Consider the following 22,279-nt stretch of genomic DNA (forward strand, 5'->3'; position numbering starts at 1 on the left):
AGAGAGAGAGAGAGAGAGAGACAGACAGAGAGAGAGAGACAGAGAGAGAGAGAGAGAGAGAGAGAGAGAGAGAGAGAGAGAGAGAGAGAGAGAGAGAGAGAGACAGAGAGAGAGAGAGAGAGAGAGAGAGAGAGAGAGAGAGAGAGAGAGAGACAGACAGAGAGAGAGACAGAGAGAGAGAGAGAAGACAGAGAGAGAGAGAGCAGACAGAGAGAGAGACAGAGAGAGAGAGAGAGAGAGAGAGAAGAGAGAGAGAGAGAGAGAGAGAGAGAGAGAGAGAGAGAGAGAGAGAGAGACACAGACAGAGAGAGAGATACTATGAAATATACAGAGTTCCCTTTTATCAGCGCACACCAATCATAACTGACATATGTGTCAGTAGCTACAGTATCAACCACAGACGGCCTCCAGCCATCTGCTATCTATTGATGCCAGACTGTTTAAGTGCATGAGTCCATCTCTTGTGAAATGCACTAGCACCATGCACACACATTCACACACACGGTTGGGAAGTAATTGTTCAGTTATGTTACCAACAAAAATATTGTAATCATATTACAGATACTTTTGAAAAACTAGATGATTACTTCTCGGATTACTTTTAAAAGATATTATGACACCTTTCTGCTTTCTCAATGACATTCAAATCAGCATTGAAAAAAGGCACAAGTTTAAGTTTCTTCCACCTGAGTATTATGACACACCAAATGCATTTGCAGTGGTGTAAAAAGTACCCAATTGTCACACTTGAGTAAAAAAGTCACCCAGTAAAATACCACATGAGTAAAAGTCTAAAAGTATTTGGTTTTAAATATACTTAAGTATCAAAAGTAAATGTAATTACTAAAATATACGTAAGTATCAAAATGAAAAGTAAACGTATAAATCAAGTATAATTCCTTATAGTAGCCCTTTCCTGCAGTCAAATGACCCAGTGACCTAATGGGTGGACAGTTATTCATATTTTTCAACTCTATATCTGACATGGTACAAGGTGTCTTCTTTTTTTGAGCTCATAACCATGTGTGTTAGGTTTATATTTTTGTTTCAAAGTAGATTTGTTTAAGACTACCAAGAAATACTATGTGACCCTGATTTAGTCCACTGGAGTAAAAGGTTATTAATAAGCAAACCAGATGGCACCAATTTCTTGTACGAATAGCCAGGGGCACACTCCAACACACACACACATCATTTACAAACAAAGCATTTGTGTTTAGTGAGTCCGCCAGATCAGAGGCAGTAGAGATGACCAGGGATGTTCTCTTTATAAGTGCGTGATTGGAACCTTTTCCTGTGCTGCTAAGCATTTAAAATGTAACGCGTACTTTTGGGTGTCAGGGAAAATGTATGGCGTAAAAAGTACATTATTTTCTTTAGGAATGTAGTGAAGTAAAAGTAAAAGTTGTCCAAACTATAAACAGACTATACACCACTGTGTGTTTGATGGATCCACAGACACACACACAGAGACAGAGAGAGAGAGAGAGAGAGAGAGAGAGAGAGAGAGAGAGAGAGAGAGAGAGAGAGCACTGTTGTGGTTTTGGCCATTAACATGGTTCCCTCGCCACCACACCCACTCCTTCCCCAAGGGGAGCAGAGCATTTACATTTTACATTTAAAGACGCTCTTATCCAGAGCGACTTACAGTTTAGTGAGTGCATATATTTTCATACTGGCCCCAGCATACTGACTTGGACACAGTCTGTCTGGGGTGACCACAGAGGGAGAGAGGGCTTGATCTGGAGGGGTGGGAGTGTGAGCATTTCTCCCAACCCTAACCCCTAAGACTAAAGCCTAAAGGGCTGGGCCTACTAGGAGCCTCATCCTCTTAAAATGTGTTTCCAACTTGCTTTTGTGATTATTACTTTGTATTTAAATATATTGGAGATGTCCTGTATAATGCTTAACATAAGCTTATAAGGCTTAGCTCTCCTCTGGTCCAAATGTAGACCTACACTCAGACATTTTTTAACACCCAAAGTGTTAACCATAAGCACTGAAACTAGCCAAGTATTGGTTAGGCAGCTTTCTTAATTATTTACATTTAAGTCATTTAGCAGACGCTCTTATCCAGAGCGACTTACAGTTAGTGCATACATTATTTATTTTTTCATACCCCCTGTGGGAATCGAACCCACAACCCTGGCATTGCAAACGCCATGCTCTATCAACTGAGCTACATCCCTGCCGGCCATTCCCTCCCCTACCCTGGACGACGCTGGGCCAATTGCGCGCCACCCCATGGGTCTCCCGGTCGCGGCCGGCTACAACAGAGTATGGATTCGAACCAGGATCTCTAGTGGCACAGCTAGCACTGCGATGCAGTGCCTTAGACCACTGCGCCACTCAGACCTCATTCTACAATCTTCGTGACGTGAGACCCAAAACCTATTGTTGTGTTCAGCATGAGAACTGTATTGGTCACAGGTGTGTGTGTGTGTGTGTGTTTTATCATTAGGTTTAACACACCAAATCAAATCACTTGCCTCAGAAACCTTCCTCCAAACAACCCCCCAGTCCAACCCCTGTTTGGTTCACATTACAAACACTCCATAACATTCTCCCAAAATGTCAGAAGTATACCATGGAACAAAAACAGGGTATGGCATTCATTTTGCCCAAGGACAAAGACATGAACAGCTAGATCATAAAAGTATTAAGTTGGCAACGAGGTTAAAGATCGACTACAGCCTATGCGTCTCCTTGGCGATGTCGATTGTAAATTAGACACCAGCTGTCATCGTGTGACGGTAAATCACCTGGTTTCTCTACCGACCAGGCATCTACAGCAGAGAAGGGAGGAATCTGGGCAAGACACTGCTGGCATCACATCAGATGAATGGAACACTGTACACACACCATGGGGCTGTGTGTGTGTGAGTGAGTGTGCGTGAGTGCATGTGTGTGTGTGAGTGTGCGTGAGTGCATGTGTGTGTGCATGTGTGTGTGTGAGTGTGTGTGTGGAATACACTGAGAACAGGGAGTATTTTTCTTACATCATGAGGACAATGATCCATAAATGTAAAACCATACCTAGACTCGTTAATACTATAGTTAATAATAATATAATAATATATATCATTTAGCAGACACTTTTATCCAAAGCGACTAACATTCATGCGTGTATACATTTTACGTATAGGTGGTCCCGGGAATCGAACCCACTTCCCTGGCATTACAAGCACCCATGCTCTACCAACTGAGCTACAAAGACAACAGCTGATTTAGGACCAGTGTAGTTAATGCTGTAGTTAAGACAACAACTGATCTAGGACCACTGTAGTTAATACTGTAGTTAAGACAACAACTGACCTAGGACCACTGTAGTTAATACTGTAGTTAAGACAACAACTGACCTAGGACCACCGTATTTAATACTGTAGTTAAGACAACAACTGACCTAGGACCACTGTAGTTAATACTGTAGTTAAGACAACAACTGACCTAGGACCACCGTAGTTAATACTGTAGTTAAGACAACAACTGACCTAGGACCAGTGTAGCCTCAGTGTCTCCATTCAATAAGGCCATCAAAAGCAACTCAAAGCATCTGTATTTGGGACTTATTGTTGTGGCATAGCCTGTTGCATTAGATACTATGTCTAGTAATAATCATAGCCTGTTGCATTAGATACTTAGTCTAGTAATAATGTCCTCATGCATTGTAAGTCCCCCTGGTTCTAAGCACGGAATGCCTGCCTGCCTGCCTGGCCTGCCTGGCCTGCCTGCCCTGCCTGCCCTGCCTGCCCTGCCTGCCTGCCTGCCTGCCTGCCTGCCAACACACTTTGATCTCATGGTGGGTTTAACGGCATTCCACAGCAGATTTGCATACATCTTTATGTGTGTGTGTGTGTGTGCGTGTGCGTGATGACCTAGTGGGTTCATAATGATGAAATATGGGGATATATGTGATTTGTTGTGGACAGTGCCACACAAGTGCATACACACACAAGTAGAGATATTCTAAACCCACTGAAATTAGACCAATAGAATACTGAGGATAGAACTGAGGACCGGGGCCTGGAACTGAGGCATGCTGAGCTAGTGAAATGACAGCCAGTAACCAAAGGCGTGGTAGGGAGGTCATAGACCGAGTGATTATAAGAGCTTGTCTCAGTCTCCATGTAGGATGGTAGGATCGTTTCCACACAACCAGATCAACACAGGATTGACTCGACTGGAGACTGGAGTCTCACAGGACAGAGGGAGGGAGTAGGAAGAGGGAGGGAGGGAGGGATATGATGGACTCTCACCTCCAGTCTGGTACGGTCCACATCTCTGGGTAGCTTCACTCTCACCCTGTGGGTCACAGACAGCACCTCATAGGGGTACACCTGGAAGGAACACACACACTGTCAGCTATTTAACACTACAGCCAACCTGGGTAGAGAGATAATGTAATCTACAAAGATTTAGCCAAAGATATCAAACTGTATTTGCCAAACACATGAACGTAACATGATGTGAAACACTGACCCTTACCTTGTACTCTAGAGGAGAGGAAAAGGAGGGAGGAGGAGAGAGAGAAATCTCAGATTAATGACAGGGTTATTATTTCAGTATGAAAACTACCATAAAAGAGCAAATAAATTACAGCACAAATAAAATCATACACGAGTGCAAATGAAAGTGATTATTTTAATAACTTATGAGATATTGTGTTCCAGCTCAGTACGTCAAAGGCTTTAAAAAAGTCTGGGACCCCCACACACAGTCTTTGAAACCATGCTTTTACGGGCTTGGCACTGTTTGTCCTCTCTGGCTGAGGAATAGCAAGCGCACACTGAGGCAGACAGCTCTGGAGCGGTATAAACGTCACACACACACTGACGTAACTCATATGGCAAAAGGATGTGGCTTCAGCACCCTTGAGTGAAAACTCGTCCACCTGAACTGCTTCCCATTAAAAGAGCATTTGCAGAATTGTAGCATCATAGATCTCCTAATAGATCCACCCTCCTTCAACATGGCATCAATGAGCTAACAGATCTATTCTAGATCTAGTTCCTACCTCTCATTCCTCCCCAGCTGTGGGAATCCTGCTGGTCAGGCTCATCCTCAGCATGGTCGGCAACCTCCTGGGGAAGACGCACACATGCACACACACACACACACGCGCACACACACACAGTCGGTTAAGACTAAAAACAGACAAGGTCAAAACACTTAACTCCATCTGGTCATATTTGACAGATCATGCTGTACATTGTCATACATACATCATGTATTTACTGTACAATACAGTAACAAAGAACAGATTCATTTTTCTCTCCTTTCCTTTTCTCATTGGGTTGAGGAGAAATTATTTTAAAAAAAGGTCTGTCTGAAGGTCGCTACAATCACAGGGGAGGTTACTCACACACACTCTCAACTGCAAACTGACTGTCGACTTTTCCCAGATTGCAATGTATTGATAGAGTTTAGGGTAACTGGGTTGGCTACAGTGCATTGTTTCTGGTTTGGTTCAGGACCCAGTCTCAATGTAACTGGATCTCTGGTGTTTAAACATGTGATGGATTTCTCAGGGAGGGAGAGAAAGGAATGACAACTTCTCCATTCTCAGCTCAGTAAATCAATGGACGTGATGGGGGCACGAGAGCATGTTTTATTATTTATTTTTTTGTTATGGCCAAATCACCTTTGAGTAACATCAAACCCAATATGGAGTTGATTTGAATTGATTTCATTATTTTTTATAACATGCTCACATGCCCCCATCACTTCCATTGATTGTGAGCTTTTGGTGGCTAAGATTAGCTGAAGTTTGTAGTGGCTGTTTAAAGAAAACTGAACCCTGGATTACATTATCTATTGGTCCATAGACTACTTTCATGGTGAGGAACAATCTAACATTAAGTTGTAAAATAGTGGACTACTCCTTTAACCCCCCCTCAATCTTAGCCATACATTGTCTCTGTCTCAGCTGCCACAGGCATTGGTTGGTGAGGAGTAACAACCAATCAGGTTGCAGAATGAACGTATTCAGTGTAGCACGCTACTGGGGTCAGACACGGTACACGTTTCTAATTTCCTCCTAAACTTTCAGATATTTCACCCCTCTGTCTACCCCAATCCCATCCATCAACAAACACATAAGCAGCAAGAACACATCATTAAGGTTAGACTGAATAGCCTCAGTGGTAGCACAACCACCATAATAAACTATTACTGCTAAAGTCAATCTGTAGAGGGAGTGGTAACGAGTGACAGACCTACATGGAATCTGATAGGAAAGCTTTAAAACATGATTTCCCGGTCCAAAAGTGCTCTGTAGAAGTTAGAAAAACACCCAACCTTCCTGTGTTGATAAGTCAAGGGCTGTGTGTCAATACACTGAAATAGCTTCCTTTCCTAGTCAGTCTTATAACTGAAACAATTGGATTGGTTTACAGCTATTGCTTTCAAGGCTGCTAGATCAGTGATCCTGGAGAAAAGGACACAGGACACAAGGATAGAAAGCCAGGTCAACTATTGAGACACAGACCAATACAGCCTTTTTTTGACAGGAACTTCACTTTCCCTCGGCCATAACTCACTCACACCCTCGATGACAGAAAAGGCGATAAACATTGACTAAACACTACCATCTGGTGGTTAAATCAAACACTGCACCCAGTTGGCACGTCCTTCTCACAGCAATCAGCGCTGCACATTATTTAATGAGCGGCGAGCTGAGAGAGGCCTACAGACCAATCACCAATTTCTCTTTAAACGAGCTCTAATTGTTAGCACGCTTGACTAAACCCATCGGTATGGCGACAGGCACACCTAATTTCCATTTATGAGGGAGTTTTCCATTATCTCACTGAACTCTTCTGTAATCAAATCAAATTGTATTGGTCGCATACACATATTTAGCAGATGTTATTGCGGGTATAGCGAAATGCTTGTGTTCCTAGCTCCAACAGTGCACTAGTATCTAACAATTCACAACAATATACACAAATCGAAAAGTAAACGAATGGAATTTAGAAACACAAAAAATGTTCTGGGCTAATATTGTAAGAAATAACACAAAAAATATACTGTATATACTGCAAAGTTGCTTAGGAGCTAGAATCAGAGCTGCCATGTTTGTCGGCGCCATCTTCAAGTGTCAAAAGGACAGTAAATTCTGAATCACATCGAATCAAACGCCTGGCTGGGATAGGACTGAACTGACTGTCCCCATGCCAGAGGCTCACGCCCTCGTTAGAGAGGCCAAAACTACACCCCCTCTGCCGGTCTGCCCCTGACGCTTACATTTAATTGGGTCATCACATCGTGTCATTGGGGTGTGAGGCCACCTGGTGCAAATGTGTGTGTGTGTGTGTGTGTGTGTGTGTCTGTGTGTCTGTGAGTGAGTGAGTGAGTGAGTGAGTGAGTGAGTGAGTGAGTGAGTGAGTGAGTGAGTGAGTGAGTGAGTGAGTGAGTGAGTGAGTGAGTGTGTGTGTGAGTTAGGATGCTATTCCTCTGAAGGAGAGAGAGAGAGAGACTGAATTGTAATGATGGCACTCGACACGCTACATGAGGTAATGGCAGTCAGACGTGAACCTGCTGAACCAGTGTCACAGTATTATCAGTAGTAGGTTCCATAGAAATGGACTATGTTACTTTCCTCACAATCATAGAAGCTTGTGTTCACTTTAGAGTGTGTGAGTATGACAACGTACCTTGTAAATGCCATTCCTTCCATATCCTGGCAGGGAAGCACACTTATTGTAAGGGAAGTCTGTAAGGAAAGAAACAAAATATCTAAGTCATCTATAAACACTCATTGGCTACTCTTTCAACCTAAAGTGAATGCATTGGTTGAGCCCCTGCCAGTCAAGTGAGGGTTGACCACTGATTGGCTACTCACTGGTCCGGGAGGTGTCAGTGGGCAGGCTGCAGGTAGACTTCCTGGGGTCCAGCAGGTCCTCTGGGAGGGGCTCACCGTCTATCTCACTCTTCAAGATCATCCAACTGGTCCTTGTCTACATAGAGAGATAGACAGTGAGCTGGATGAATGGGTGGATGGATAGATGTAGTGATAGATACTGTATGTAGATGGATGGATGGAGGTAGTGATAGATACTGTATGTAGATGGATGGATGGAGGTAGTGATAGATATTGTATGTAGATGGATGGATGGAGGTAGTGATAGATACTGTATGTAGATGGATGGATGGAGGTAGTGATAGATACTGTATGTAGATGGATGGATGGAGGTAGTGATAGATACTGTATGTAGATGGATAAATAAATGGATGTGTAGGCAAGTAGGCGAGCAGATGGATGTACAGACAGACGGACGGACGGACGGACAGGCATACGCCTCACCTTGATGTCATCTCCTTCTTGCCAGGAAGTTCTAGAGGCTGTAAAACATACATTATGTTATAAACCACACTCCTGTTACACTATATGACTGTATAACAATGTCACATTACTGTACCGGGCCGTACCACACATCTGTCTACCAGCCATGTTACAGTATGCACGGAAAGACTGCATCCTATAATAAATCAACTCAACACTATGACATCATCATCACTAGACAGCCTGTCGAGAATCTCCAAATGGGTCATGACATAGTTACAGTACTGTTGTATAACTTAACTATTACTAGTACGTATAGTATGTATTCAACTGCCACTATATATAGTTTTCTCAAATGGGCAGTTTATAAGATAGAAAGTAGCCTATTTACTGGGAACAGTTGGTGAAATAGTGCTTTTCTTTTATGCAGGCAAATGCATGCTCTTGTTCATGAGCTCAAGCCTGGTAGAATATATACAAACTAAACTGAAAACGGTTTACTCATAAATTGTGAATAATGTCACATTCTACATATGGCTGTGATTTAGTTGTCATATTTCACGTATTGTAGATCTTGAAGGGCTTTAGAAGAATCCTCCATAGTGTAACACAGAAGATAATACGGCACATGCATTATATTATTATAAGGGATTCTGGGGCATCTACACACTCACACATAGAAAAACGGATAAATATCTGGAAAAAAATTTAAACACGACATACACAAAGGGTTAAGTGGAACAGGAAGTGACCAAGACACCATCAGCACCACAACACCAAGTGAGTCATGTTCTCGACCAATCACAATGGAGACACAACACACGTACTAGTAGAACCAATGAGCTACTGAGATGGGTATGGGCAGGCATGTAGGGATGGGCAGAAACATAATCGTAAAGGTGTAAGAAACTAAAAAGGATAAATAAAATATTGATATGGCCAATTTAGTTTTCCATGTTAGGCTTTCAACTCAGGCAACAATGAAGCGGATTGTACTTTAGATACTAGATCACACGTGTGCGTGTAGCGGTATATGGCTACGGTTGACATAGGGAGCAAAGGTCAGCGTGTTATGGACCACTATACTACAACGTTACTGTAAATATTTCAACATGGCTCCTTGAATTGGTTGCAGTGACTCTGTCGCCTGAAGTTGTAAAGCCTTGTCCGTTCAAAAAGACTGGAGATGGGACAGAATAATGGGTCATATAGAAAGGAATAGGATGACGATTGCCGTATAGACACTGATCTTAGATCAGTTTCATGTTCCCCCTCTAATGGTTAGAGTTAGATTCTGGGAGGGGAAAGCTGATCCTAGATCTGTGTTTACGGGCAACTTCTACTAGGAGCGTATGGGACAGGTGACATGCGACACATCGTGCAGAGACCAGACCAGGAAGTTAGACCAGGAAGCAGAGGAGGATAGTGGACTGTACCATGCTGTTTGTAGATAGGGGGTTTTCTATAGATATTATCTATCTTGACCTTAGTCTCTGAAGATGAGAGGAGGAGAGGAGGAGAGGAGGAGAGCAATGAAAGAAGCCCAGGATGAGAAAGAAAGAAAGAAAGAAAGAAAGAAAGAAAGAAAGAAAGAAAGAAAGAAAGAAAGAAAGAAAGAAAGAAAGAAAGAAAGAAGCATGAGTTAGCAGTTATTGAGAGATGGAATAGTCTAGCAAGCAGCAGTGTAATAGGAGCAGTATATTTCATGGTAGATTCAATGCGAGACATATGGCATTTCTATTATAACTGGCACGACAGGGTATTATCTCAGATAAATCATCACTTGTTGTCATTATTCATGCAACATACATGCCATTTCCATCGTCTAATGATCAAGTCCTATGGTAATGTGAAGCAGAAACCAATGAAAATACATTTCTAGAACAATGGTAATTGTTGATCAGTGTTGTATCCAACAATAGATTTACTCGTGTTTCCAAAGTCAGAGTCATAAATAATATATATATATATCTTTATGCATTTTCCCTAATTACAACACATCATTCATTACTGCATCTAGAGCAAATATAACGAGCATCATCCTAAACAAATAAACAAATCAAACAATAAATAAAAGGGCAAATTATTCAATTCAAATTATTCAATAAAAAGAAATGGGGTAAGTGAGTCTTTCTACAGATAATTGACACACTATGCCTGTCCCAAGCTGACCCAGTCCGTCACACTTTCAATGACAGAGACACTGAGCTAGTAACAACTGCTATACATTAACTCAACTCCAATCTTTTTTTTGGATAAATAATTCATGAAGTACAACACATGTGGGCCATTTTCTGCCCTGTTTCAGCCACTGCCAGCGCCGCTGAACAAGACACATATGAAAGCCATAAAAACAATGGTTAGAAAACACATTAAGTAGATAATCACTTTGGTTTGTTCATTTATTTACATAAACTCCATCCAAGTATGGGATTTTATTTATTTTTTTTAACATATGGGTGAGTGACACTGTAAAAGTCAATGGAAATAGGATGGATTAAAAGGACGTTTCACTAGAAGAGTCAGTTACATCCAATGCACTATAAAATGTTAAAACTTATCAAAGGATGGTTGACAGAATATGATGCAGGGTCATAGACTTAGTTAGACTTCTCATCTTTGTATCTGTCCCACGGCATCTGTGACAGTAGACTCTCCATTTTAAAGTAGTCAATATCTTCTTTTACTATTTCTATGAGATGGTAAACAAACTGGAGTGTGACAAACAAGGTTGGTGACTTACTTTCACCTGAAGTTGTGGAATGTTTGCTCACCAGACCTGGGTTCAACTACTATTTGAAATATCTCAATTACTTTCACATACATTTCAAATTAAGTATCAGATACGTTTTACTTGAAAATACAAGTAGTTGAATACTGTAATGTATTTGGAAATACATTTAGTATTGGCATGTATTTGAAAATACTCACAGAGTATTTTCTAATACAAATAAATACTTCTATGCATTTGAGCCCAGGTCCTAGAAATATTTGAAATAAGTATTGGAACATATTTTCAAATACTTCCAATAGAAGTTGTTGATTTTGGCCACATTATTTGAAAACACTCAAACACACAGAAAGTAAATATTTAAATAAGAAATAATCAATGTATTTGAACCCATAATGGATTGCATAATAAGAGGATATGATGATGTTGATACAATGTGTGTGTTACAGTGGGTGAGATTCTAACAAATGTCAATTTACCTGTCGAACTGAAGACACATTCAGCATTCAGATTTAGACAGACCTCAACATATAATATAGAATAGATCATAACATAGGATAGAGAAAGAGGAGAGGGAGAAAGAGAGATTCAGAGAGAAAGATACATTAAGAAAGAGAGAGAGGGACAGTGAGACGGATAGATCGAGGGACAGTGAGACAGATAGATCAAGGGACAGTGAGACATATAGATCGAGGGACAGTGAGACAGATAGATCGAGGGAACGTGAGACAGATAGATCGAGGGACAGTGAGACGGATAGATCGAGGGACAGTGAGACAGATAGATCGAGGGACAGTGAGACAGATAGATCGAGGGACAGTGAGACAGATAGATCGAGGGACAGTGAGACAGATAGATCGAGGGACAGTGAGACAGATAGAGCGAGGGACAGTGAGACAGATAGATCGAGGGACAGTGAGACAGATAGATCGAGGGAATGTGAGACAGATAGATCGAGGGACAGTGAGACGGATAGATCGAGGGACAGTGAGACAGATAGATCGAGGGACAGTGAGACAGATAGAGCGAGGGAAAGTGAGACAGATAGATCGAGGGACAGTGAGACAGATAGATTCAGGGAATGTGAGACAGATAGATTGAGTGAACGTGAGAGATAGATTGAGGGAAAGTGAGACGGATAGATCGAGGGAACGTGAGACAGATAGATCGAGGGAACGTGAGACAGATAGATTGAGGGAACGTGAGACAGATAGATTGAGGGAACGTGAGACAGATAGATTGAGGGAACGTGAGACAGGGAGTCAGAAGTACTATGGACAGGATAGGTCCGGAAGAAACCCTTTGACAGGGATAAAAACTGACACAGGAAGACAGGGAGAACAGAGAAGGGTTCACCCCAGACATCAGATATACCTACTTAGATCCGTTACCTAGACAGACCTGGACAGAGACAGCAGACAGATGGCGTGGTGCAATAGAGAGAGAGGTTGTGTTGAGAGTTCAAGGGTCATCGGTTCAAAGGTGAGAGGTCGAAGCGAAGCGGTGGACCTACCTGGTACGTGGAAATGCCTGGGAGCAGCCACATAGGTGAAGGAGGGAGATTTGCAGTCGGAATACGTGGACAAACTGGGGGTACTCCGACCACTTTCACTACCTCCAATGGGGAATGGATGGGGAGGGAGGGGGAGAGCAAGAGTCGTGGACAAAAGAGGGGGGCAAAGAATTATGCTGTTGTGCTTAATTGGTCAAAGCTTTAATTATGAAGCTGATCTATTATTATTCATTATATTACCAACTGACTTGATTACCCAGCAGCCATTAGTTATTGTTGGACCATGAGTTTGTCTGGACCAGTTATGCAGACCAGGAAAAACTCTCAACCTTTGTTATTGGTCAAGGCTCATATCCATATCATAAAGCATGAATGAAGTTTTTGAGAATCTTAAAAAGGCAGAGTGCTCTAAAAAATAGGTTGGCTAGCTATAAGCTTTACAGTTAACAGCAATGCATTGTGGACATGGACACATGTTGAGAACGGACAATGCCAATGTGGTTTTACTTCCAACTGAAAGAGTGTGTGATTATGTGATCACCACAGTCCATCACAATACATTGTGTCACACAGGCTGGCTGATTAAGTCACTAGCCCCTTATAGGCCAGAGGTAATACATATCCATGTAAGAGAGCTTAGAGGAACAGAGGACGAGGGGAAAGAAAGACAAGAAAGAGGAGGAGGAAAAAGAGGAGAAAAAGTGTTATTTTCCTGAACGCACACACTTCACTGGCCTTTGTGGGAGGAGCAAAGCAGTTGGGATGATGTCATTCTGACACACACAAGCACTAACGTACAGGCACGCACGTGTACACACACACACACACACACACACACACACACGTGCCGTTAGTGCAGAGCAGCTCCTCCACACATCTGGAGCTGAGGCAGGACTCTGAGCCCAGGGAGAGGTAAGGGAGGGGGGTACTGGTGGTTCGAGGTATGACTCTCAGCAATGTCATAGAGAGACTTAGCTTATCTCCGAATTAAGCATTTCACAAATGGTAGCAATCCATCATTCAGGAAGTAATCATGTAATGTTGATACAGTTGTCATTGCATCATTCGCATAAATTCATTGAGTGGATTTTCTTTCTGTCATTGCTTATGCCTCTGACTCACTCACTCTTTTCTCTTTTTCTGTCTCTACCTCACAACCTCCTTCACTCTCATCTCTCTCACACCCTGCCTGCCTCCATCACCCACTCTTTTTCTGTCTCTACCTCACAACCTCATTCACTCTCATCTCTCTCACACCCTGCCTGCCTCCATCACCCACTCTTTTTCTGTCTCTACCTCACAACCTCCTTCACTCTCATCTCTCTCACACCCTGCCTGCCTCCATCACCCACTAATAGTGTTGAAACCAAACATCTAACAATTATCCACAAACACAATAACTTAAACAAGTCCAGAGAAAGAGAGAACCTGATAGTCCATTAAACCAGTGCATAAAACAAACAAGTATCTTTCACGCTGTGTTAGGAACCGCTTGAGCCTGAACAGGCAACTGGCCCAGTGTGTGTGGTGTGTGTGTGCGCGTGCACCGAACGGCGTGCCACTGCAACCAGACCGCAAATTACAACACCACCACTTCACCATTCCTCCTCTCCTCTCTTTCATTCCCTCATTCCTCCTCTCCTCTCTTTCATCTTAGTTCGCTGAGAACTTTACTTTCCATCTCTCTGCCTTTCATGGAAAAACCACCAAACCCTGGACCCCGTGTTCTGATTTACAGTACTAACGCTCGGCTGCAACCTCGTCCATCTCCATCTCTCTCTTTCCCTCTTTTTCCCCTCCTTCTCAAGGATTTTTCCTTCCCCCTCCAACTTCTTTATCAGCCCAAAAGTAACCCTCTTCCAACCCCTATGCAACCGCATTACTTTAGATCTTTCCCCCTCTCTTTCACCCTTCTTTACCCTCCCTCTCCCTCTTCCTAACGCATGAGGCTCGATATTATCAGCCCATAAAACAGAGATATCCCTCCACTTATCTCCAAAACAGAGATATCCCTCCACTTATCTCCAAAACAGAGATATCCCTCCACTTATCTCCAATGACCCAAAGAGTCCCAAGCTCTAAAAGCCCAGGGGAATAAGCCAGCCCACCACTGGGATATGTATCATGGTGTGTCTTCAGTGATCCAACTCCAGGACCAGTAAAAAGAGCTGATGGGTATCTAAGGAGGCCTTTGTGCTGAGGCTTTAGAGGGGCAGCTAAAGCAATCCCTTTTTCTAATCTCCTTTCTGAGGGAAACTGCATGCCCGTTTTCTTACCTAGTCCCGCACACGTGCGTTTGTCAAAGTTTCGGTCAAGTCGACCGTTTCAGTCAAAGACATTTCTTCACAGATCGTGTATGTGGCTTTATCCTGTGGTTCCAACCTGGACCGCAGACCAACATCTTTTATTATCTAAATGTAGACGCCTACACCCATACCCCCCCCGTCAGCAACCCTCCCACAGTCATGGAACCACCCACCTGCACTTTCACCCACTCACTCCATACACAGCCACCACCTGAAACCAAAAGGTGTGAAGGCCCGAAAGACACTGAATAACAACATGAACCTTTAAGGCAAGGCATGGTTCCCAAAATAACAACAACAACATACACACTAACAGGTCATCCATGTCAAGTCAAGGGCAAGCCAACAGTTCAGGTTACAAGTACAACATCCCACCAAACATAGAAAGTCATCCACCACCTTCTCCCACAATACCAATACCAATATATCCCCATGTCAAGGATAACTGAAATACATACAAATACATACAAGTAATATCAAACATATCCACAATTCCCATGCACAACAACAAGACGAAGACAACCTGAAGACAAAAAGAGAAACAACTTCCACAGACAATAGAAAGGGCAAGCAGAAACAAACGTAAGGGGTGGTCCAAACACACAACCTTGATGCGCACCAAGACAACCCAGCAGTACACTGAGAGAAAGAGACACAGAGACATAGAGACCAGGGGGGTCTGGTGCGTTACCGTGACCGTGAGGAGGTAAATTGAGATGCAGGGACGTCTTAGGTTGAGATTCAGGTGGTAGTAGGGGGTCCTGTTTGAGGCCTAGGGGGGAGGTAGGGGGAGAAGGGGGAAGGGGGGGGGGAAGAGAGGAAGCACAGGGAGGTGGTTTGACACGTCACACCTGTGTGGGTAGGGGAATCCTCATGTAGGTTAAAGGAGGTAATATTACACCCTACTTAGGGGAATCCTCATGTAGGTTAAAGGAGGTAATATTACACCCTACTTAGGGGAATCCTCATGTAGGATGAAGGAGGTAATATTACACCCTACTTAGGGGAATCCTCATGTAGGTTAAAGGAGGTAATATTACACCCTACTTAGGGGAATCCTCATGTAGGATGAAGAAGGTAATATTATACCCTATTTAGGGGAATCCTCATGTAGGATGAAGGAGGTAATATTATACCCTACTTAGGGGAATCCTCATGTAGGATGAAGGAGGTAATATTATACCCTACTTAGGGGAATCATCATGTAGGATGAAGGAGGTAATATTATACCCTACTTAGGGGAATCCTCATGTAGGATGAAGGAGGTAATATTATACCCTACTTAGGGGAATCATCATGTAGGTTGAAGGAGGTAATATTATACCCTACTTAGGGGAATCATCATGTAGGATGAAGGAGGTAATATTATACCCTACTTAGGGGAATCATCATGTAGGATGAAGGAGGTAATATTATACCCTACTTAGGGGAATCCTCATGTAGGATGAAGGAGGTAATATTATACCCTACTTAGGGGAATCCTCATGTAGGATGAAGGAGGTAATATTATACCCTACTTAGGGGAATCCTCATGTAGGATGAAGGAGGTAATATTATACCCTACTTAGGGGAATCCTCATGTAGGATGAAGGAGGTAATATTATACCCTACTTAGGGGAATCCTCATGTAGGTTGAAGGAGGTAATATTATACCCTACTTAGGAGAATCCTCATGTAGGATGAAGGAGGTAATATTATACCCTACTTAGGGGAATCCTCATGTAGGATGAAGGAGATAATATTATACCCTACTTAGGGGAATCCTCATGTAGGATGAAGGAGGTAATATTATACCCTACTTAGGGGAATCCTCATGTAGGTTGAAGGAGGTAATATTACACCCTACTTGTGTGAAGAAAAATTGTGCTTACGGTAACTCTGATGGGGGGTGGTGGGGGTGCTGACATTAGAGAAAAAATAGGACTAAATTATATAGTGAACAAAAATGTAAATGCAACATGTAAAGTGTTGGTCCCATGTTTCATGAGCTGGTCAATTGTAGCTCAGTTGATAGAGCATGGCGCTTACAATGCTAGGATACTGGGTCTGATTCCCAGGACCACCCATACATAAAATGTATGCATGCATGACTGTAAGTCGCTTTGGATAAAGCGTCTGCTAAATGGCACATATACAGTGCCTTCAGAAAGTATTCAGACCCCTTGACTTTTTTCCACATTTTGTTACGTTACAGCCTTATTCTGAAATTGATTAAATAAATACAAATCCTCAGCAATCTACACAGAATGCCCCATAATGACAAAGCAAAAACAGTTTTTTTGAAATGTTTGCAAATGTATTAAAAATAACAAACAGAAATACCTTATGTACATACTGTACCAGTCAAAAGTTTGTAAACACCTACTCATTCAAGGGTTTTTCTTTATTTTTTTACTATTTTTCACATTGTAGAATAATAGTGAAGACATCAAAACTATGAAATAACACATATGGAATCATGTAGTAACCAAAAAAGTGTTAAACAAATCAAAATATATTTTATATTTGAGATTCTTCAAAGTAGCCACCCTTTGCCTTGATGACAGCTTTGCACACTCTTGGAATTCTCTCAACCAGCTTCATGAGGTACTCACCTGGAATGAATTTCAATTAACAGGTGTGCCTTGTTAAAAGTTTGAGCCAATCAGTTGTTTTGTGACCAGGTAGGGGGGGTATAGAGAAGATAGCCCTATTTGGTAAAATACCTAGTCCATATTATGGCAAGAACAGCTCAAATAAGCAAAGAGAAATTACAGTCCATCATTACTTTAAGACATGAAGGTCAGTCAATATGGAACATGTCAAGAACTTTGAAAGTTTCTTCAAGTGCAGTCGCAAAAACCATCAAGCACTATGATGAAACTGGCTCTCATGAGGACCGCCACAGGAATGGAAGACCCAGAGTTACTTCTGATGCAGAGGATACATTCATTAGAGTTAACTGCACCTCAGATTGCAGCCCAAATAAATGCTTCACAGAGTTCAAGTAACAGACACATCTCAACATCAACTGTTCAGAGGAGACTGTGTGAATCAGGCCTTCATGGTCGAATTGCTGCAAAGAAACCACTACTAAAGGACACCAATAAGAAGAAGAGACCTGCTTGGGCCAAGAAACACAAGCAATGGACATTAGACCGGTGGAAATCTGTCCTTTGGTCTGATGAGTCCAAATTTGAGATTTTTGGTTCCAACCACCGTGTCTTTGTGAGACGCAGAGTAGGTGAACGGATGATCTCAGCATATGTGGTTCCCACTGTGAAGCGAGGAGGAGGTGTGATGGTGTGGGAGTGCTTTGCTGGTGACACTGTCAGTGATTTATTTAGAATTCAAGGCACACTTAACCAGCATGGCTACCACAGCATTCTGCAGCGATACGCCATCCCATCTGGTTTGCGCTTAGTGGGACTATCATTTGTTTTTCAACAGGACAATGACCCAACACACCTCCAGGCTGTGTAAGGGTTACTTGACCAAGAAGGAGAGTGATGGAGTGCTGCATCAGATGACCTGGCCTCCACAATCACCCGACCTCAACCCAATTGAGATGGTTTGGGATGAGTTGGACCGCAGAGTGAAGGAAAAGCAGCCAACAAGTGCTCAGTGTGGGAACTCCTTCAAGACTGTTGAAAAAGCATTCCTCATGAAGCTGGTTGAGAGAATGCCAAGAGTGTGCAAAGCTGTCATCAAGGCAAAGGGTGGCTACTTTGAAGAATCTCAAATATAAAATATATTTTGGTTACTACATGATTCCATATGTGTTATTTCATAGTTTTGATGTCTTCACTATTATTCTACAATGTAGAAAATAGTAAACATAAAGAAAAACCCTTGAATGAGTAGGTGTGTCCAAACTTTTCACTGGTACTGTAAGTATTCTGACCCTTTGCTATGAGACTCGAAATTGAGCTCAGGTGTATCCTGTTTCCATTGATCATCCTTGAGATGTTTCTACAACTTGATTGGAGTCCACCTGTGGTAAATTCAATTGATTGGACATGATTTGGAAAGGTACACCCCTGTCTATATAAGGTCCCACAGTTGACAGTGCATGTCAGAGCAAAAACCAAACCATGGAGGTCTAGACAGGATTGTGTCGAGGCACAGATCTGGGGAAGGGTACCAAAAAATGTCTGCAGCATTGAAGGTCCACAAGAACACAGTGGCCTCCATCATTCTTAAATGGAAGAAGTTTGGAACCACCAAGACTCTTCCTAGAGCTGACCGCCCGGCCAAACTTAGCAGTCAGGGTAGAAGGGCCTTGGTCAGGGAGGTGACCAAGAACCCGATGGTCATTCTGACAGAGCTCTAAAGATCCTCTGTGGAGATGGGAGAACCTTCCAGAAGGACAACCATCTCTGCAGCACTCCACCAATCAGGTCTTGATGGTAGAGTGGCCATACGGAAGCCACTACTCAGTAAAAGACACATGACACCCCGCTTGGAGTTTGCCAAAAGGCACCTAAAGACTCTCAGACCATGAGAAACAAGATTCTCTGGTCTGATGAAACCAAAATTGAACTCTTTGGCCTGAATGCCAAGCGTCACGTCTGGAGGAAATCTGGCACCATGCCTACGGTAAATCATAGTGGTGGCAACATCATGCTGTGGGGATGTTTTTCAGCGGCAGGGACTGGGAGACTAGTCAGGATCGAGTACAGAGAGATCCTTGATGAAAACCTGCTCCAGAGTGCTCAGGACCTCAGACTGGGGCGAAGCTTCACCTTCCAACAGGACAACGACCCTAAGCACACAGCCAAGACAACACAGGAGTGGCTTCGGAACAAGTCTCTGAATGTCCTTGAGTGGCCCAGCCAGAGCCCGGACTTGAACCCGATCTAACATCTCTGGAGAGACCTGATAACAACTGTGCAGCGACGCTCCCCATCCAACCTGACAGAGTTTGAGAGGATCTGCAGAGAAGAATGGGAGAAACTCCCCAAATATAGGTGTGCCAAGCTTGTAGCGTCATACCCAAGAAGACTCGAGGCTGTAATCGCTGCCAAAGGTGCTTCAACAAAGCACTGAGTAAAGGGTCTGAATACTTATGTAAATGTCATATTTCCGGTTCTAAAAACCTTTTTTTGCTTTGTCATTATGGGGTATTGTGTGTAGATTGAAAAAAACTATTTTATCAATTTTATAATAAGGCTGTAACCTAACAAAATGTTGCCGAAGGCACTGTATCTATTATATTTACATTTACTATATATTATATTAAATAAAAGATCCAAGAAATTTTCCATACGCATAAATAGCTTATTTCTCTCAAAATTAGTGCACAAATTTGTTTACATCCCTGTTATTGAGCATTTCTCCTTTGCCAAGATAGTCCATCCACCTGACAGGTGTGGCATATCAAGAAGCTGATTAAACAGCATGATCATTTCATGTTCATTTCTCTACCATAAGCCGTTTTAGAGAATTTGGCAGTACGTCCAACCGGCCTCAGTGGCTTGCTGATGTCACCGTTGTGAACAGAGTACCCCGTGGTGGCGGTGGGGTTACGGTATGAGCAGGCATAAGCTATGGACAACAAACAAAATTGCATTTTATCAATGGCAATTTGAATGCACAGAGTTACCGTGACAAGATCCTGAGGCCCATTGTCGAGCCATTTATCCGTCGTCATCACCTCATGTTTCAGCATGAAAATGCACGGCCCCATGTCGCAAGGATCTGTACACAATTTCTGGAAGCTGAAAATGTCCCAGTTCTTTCAAGGCCAGACATGTCACCCATTTAGCATGTTTGGGATGCTCTGGATTGACGTGTATGACAGCGTGTTCCCGCCAATATCCAGCAACTTCACACAGCAATTGAAGAGGAGTGGGACAACATTCCACAGGCCTAATCAACTCTATGTGAAGGAGATGTGTCATGCTGCATGAGGCAAATAAATGGTGGTCACACCAGATACTGACTGGATCCACACCCTTACCTTTTTTTTTAAAGGTATCTGTGACCAACAGATGTATATTTGTGACTCATTTCAGGAAACTAAGTGTATGTCGCGCATCACTACATTACAGGAGAGGCATTTGAACGTAAACATTTATCTTTTATCAAAATGCGTTTTTGGCAGAAATGCCTTCTGGAACATGTGAACTTTCATGTGCCTTAATAACAAAATGTGTATGCCATCTGTAAATACGAATAAAATGGTTAAATTATGATTCTAGTTGGTTTCGCCACGGAAAAAGACAGGAACCTTCCCACTAGTGATTGGCTGAGATAATGGATGGGCTGGACATGCCGAGAGATGAATTCGGATTGGTCTGCCATGTAGCACGCTTCTGTCTATGAGCTGCTCAGTATGTGTAGGTAATCCTTTCTAACATGTTTTCTTTTCTTTTAAGATATCACAAAGAACTGCAAAAGTGTTGCTCTCCACTTTCTGGAGGACCGAGGTTTGAAATCAGCGGAATGCCCGGTGGAAGCAGAGTATGATAGCTAAGGAGATAGAGAAAATTCAGGCGTTTGATTGCAAATATGCGGGGGGAGTCGGAAAGACAACACACAGAAGTATGTTGTATAAAACACCTGCCTCCGGATTACATCTTCAAACTAAGGGCAACCATGGCATCCGTGATAGAGAGGGAGAAGTGTTCATCCACGTATACGGGTAAGAGAGTCTAGCTAGCTACATTTTCAGATATTATACGTTTCTAATTTTGTTAGAAAGTCTTCATTGCAAGTTAAAGAGTACTGTTAGCTAGCTAGCTAACGTTAGCTGGCTGGCTTGCTAGCTAATGTTATGTGTATGATCTGTGTAGTAATATTATTCGTATCTCAGAGCCATTTGCATTGCTAGTTATAGCCTAATGTTAGCTAGCTAGCTAACATTGAACCTAGTTGGTTAGCTACCTGCAGATTCATGCAGGGTATTAACGTTATGAGTAATGAGCTACATGTCTAAACAAAAGACTCCACTATGCAAGTAACTATTTTACTGTACCTTTTACACCTTATGTGTCCTGTGCATGTGACAAATAAACTTAGATTTTATTTGATATAGTGTGTGTTTACCAGAGACGGTAATGTGAAGAACAACATGACCTGCACCAAAGTCAGATTAGGACGAGACAGTGTCTAAGTTCTACAATTCTCCAGTAGAATGCCCTGCGTCACACTCACAACCTTAAGCTATTTCCTGTAATTAGCTTGCCATTAACTTGTAAATAATGAGTTTATTTTGTTGTGAGTTTATTTTCCTGTAATAATTAATATAAATTAGCTCAAGTTAAGACGTTGTCAGCTAGATGATATGGGCCTTATTTGAATTGGCTAGCCAGCTAACTTAACATTAGCCAGCTAGTTAACTAGCTAGAAACTAACCAAAACATTGTTTAGAAAGTTGCTTTTAGTTGCGTGGTTTGCTAGATTGACATATACTAAATTCATTTTTAAATGGATGGGTTAATTGGTGTTAAAATACACCAGAT

At 42.4% G+C, this 22,279-nt stretch overlaps 1 protein-coding gene across 11 annotated transcripts in view; it reads right to left on the minus strand.

Annotated features, from left to right (window-relative positions):
* The window catches only part of LOC121571087 (actin-binding LIM protein 2), a 110,427-nt gene that overhangs the window by 2,271 nt on the left and 85,877 nt on the right, over positions 1–22,279 (minus strand). For 6 of the 11 annotated variants that reach the window (XM_041882350.2, XM_041882354.2, XM_041882351.2 and 3 more), the window contains 9 exons: positions 15,526–15,606; positions 12,529–12,630; positions 9,721–9,777; positions 8,306–8,343; positions 7,844–7,958; positions 7,656–7,714; positions 5,015–5,081; positions 4,486–4,493; positions 4,257–4,337 (listed from right to left, as the gene is read on the minus strand). In XM_041882350.2, coding sequence (XP_041738284.1) covers positions 4,257–4,337; positions 4,486–4,493; positions 5,015–5,081; positions 7,656–7,714; positions 7,844–7,958; positions 8,306–8,343; positions 9,721–9,777; positions 12,529–12,630; positions 15,526–15,606 — 608 coding nt within the window. The remainder of the gene's footprint in view (positions 1–4,256; positions 4,338–4,485; positions 4,494–5,014; positions 5,082–7,655; positions 7,715–7,843; positions 7,959–8,305; positions 8,344–9,720; positions 9,778–12,528; positions 12,631–15,525; positions 15,607–22,279) is intronic. The other 5 variants (XM_041882353.2, XM_041882359.2, XM_041882357.2 and 2 more) reach the window with 2 other exon arrangements.

The sequence above is a fragment of the Coregonus clupeaformis genome, chromosome 8, assembly GCF_020615455.1.
Source record: "Coregonus clupeaformis isolate EN_2021a chromosome 8, ASM2061545v1, whole genome shotgun sequence".
In the NCBI taxonomy this organism is placed as follows: domain Eukaryota; kingdom Metazoa; phylum Chordata; class Actinopteri; order Salmoniformes; family Salmonidae; genus Coregonus; species Coregonus clupeaformis.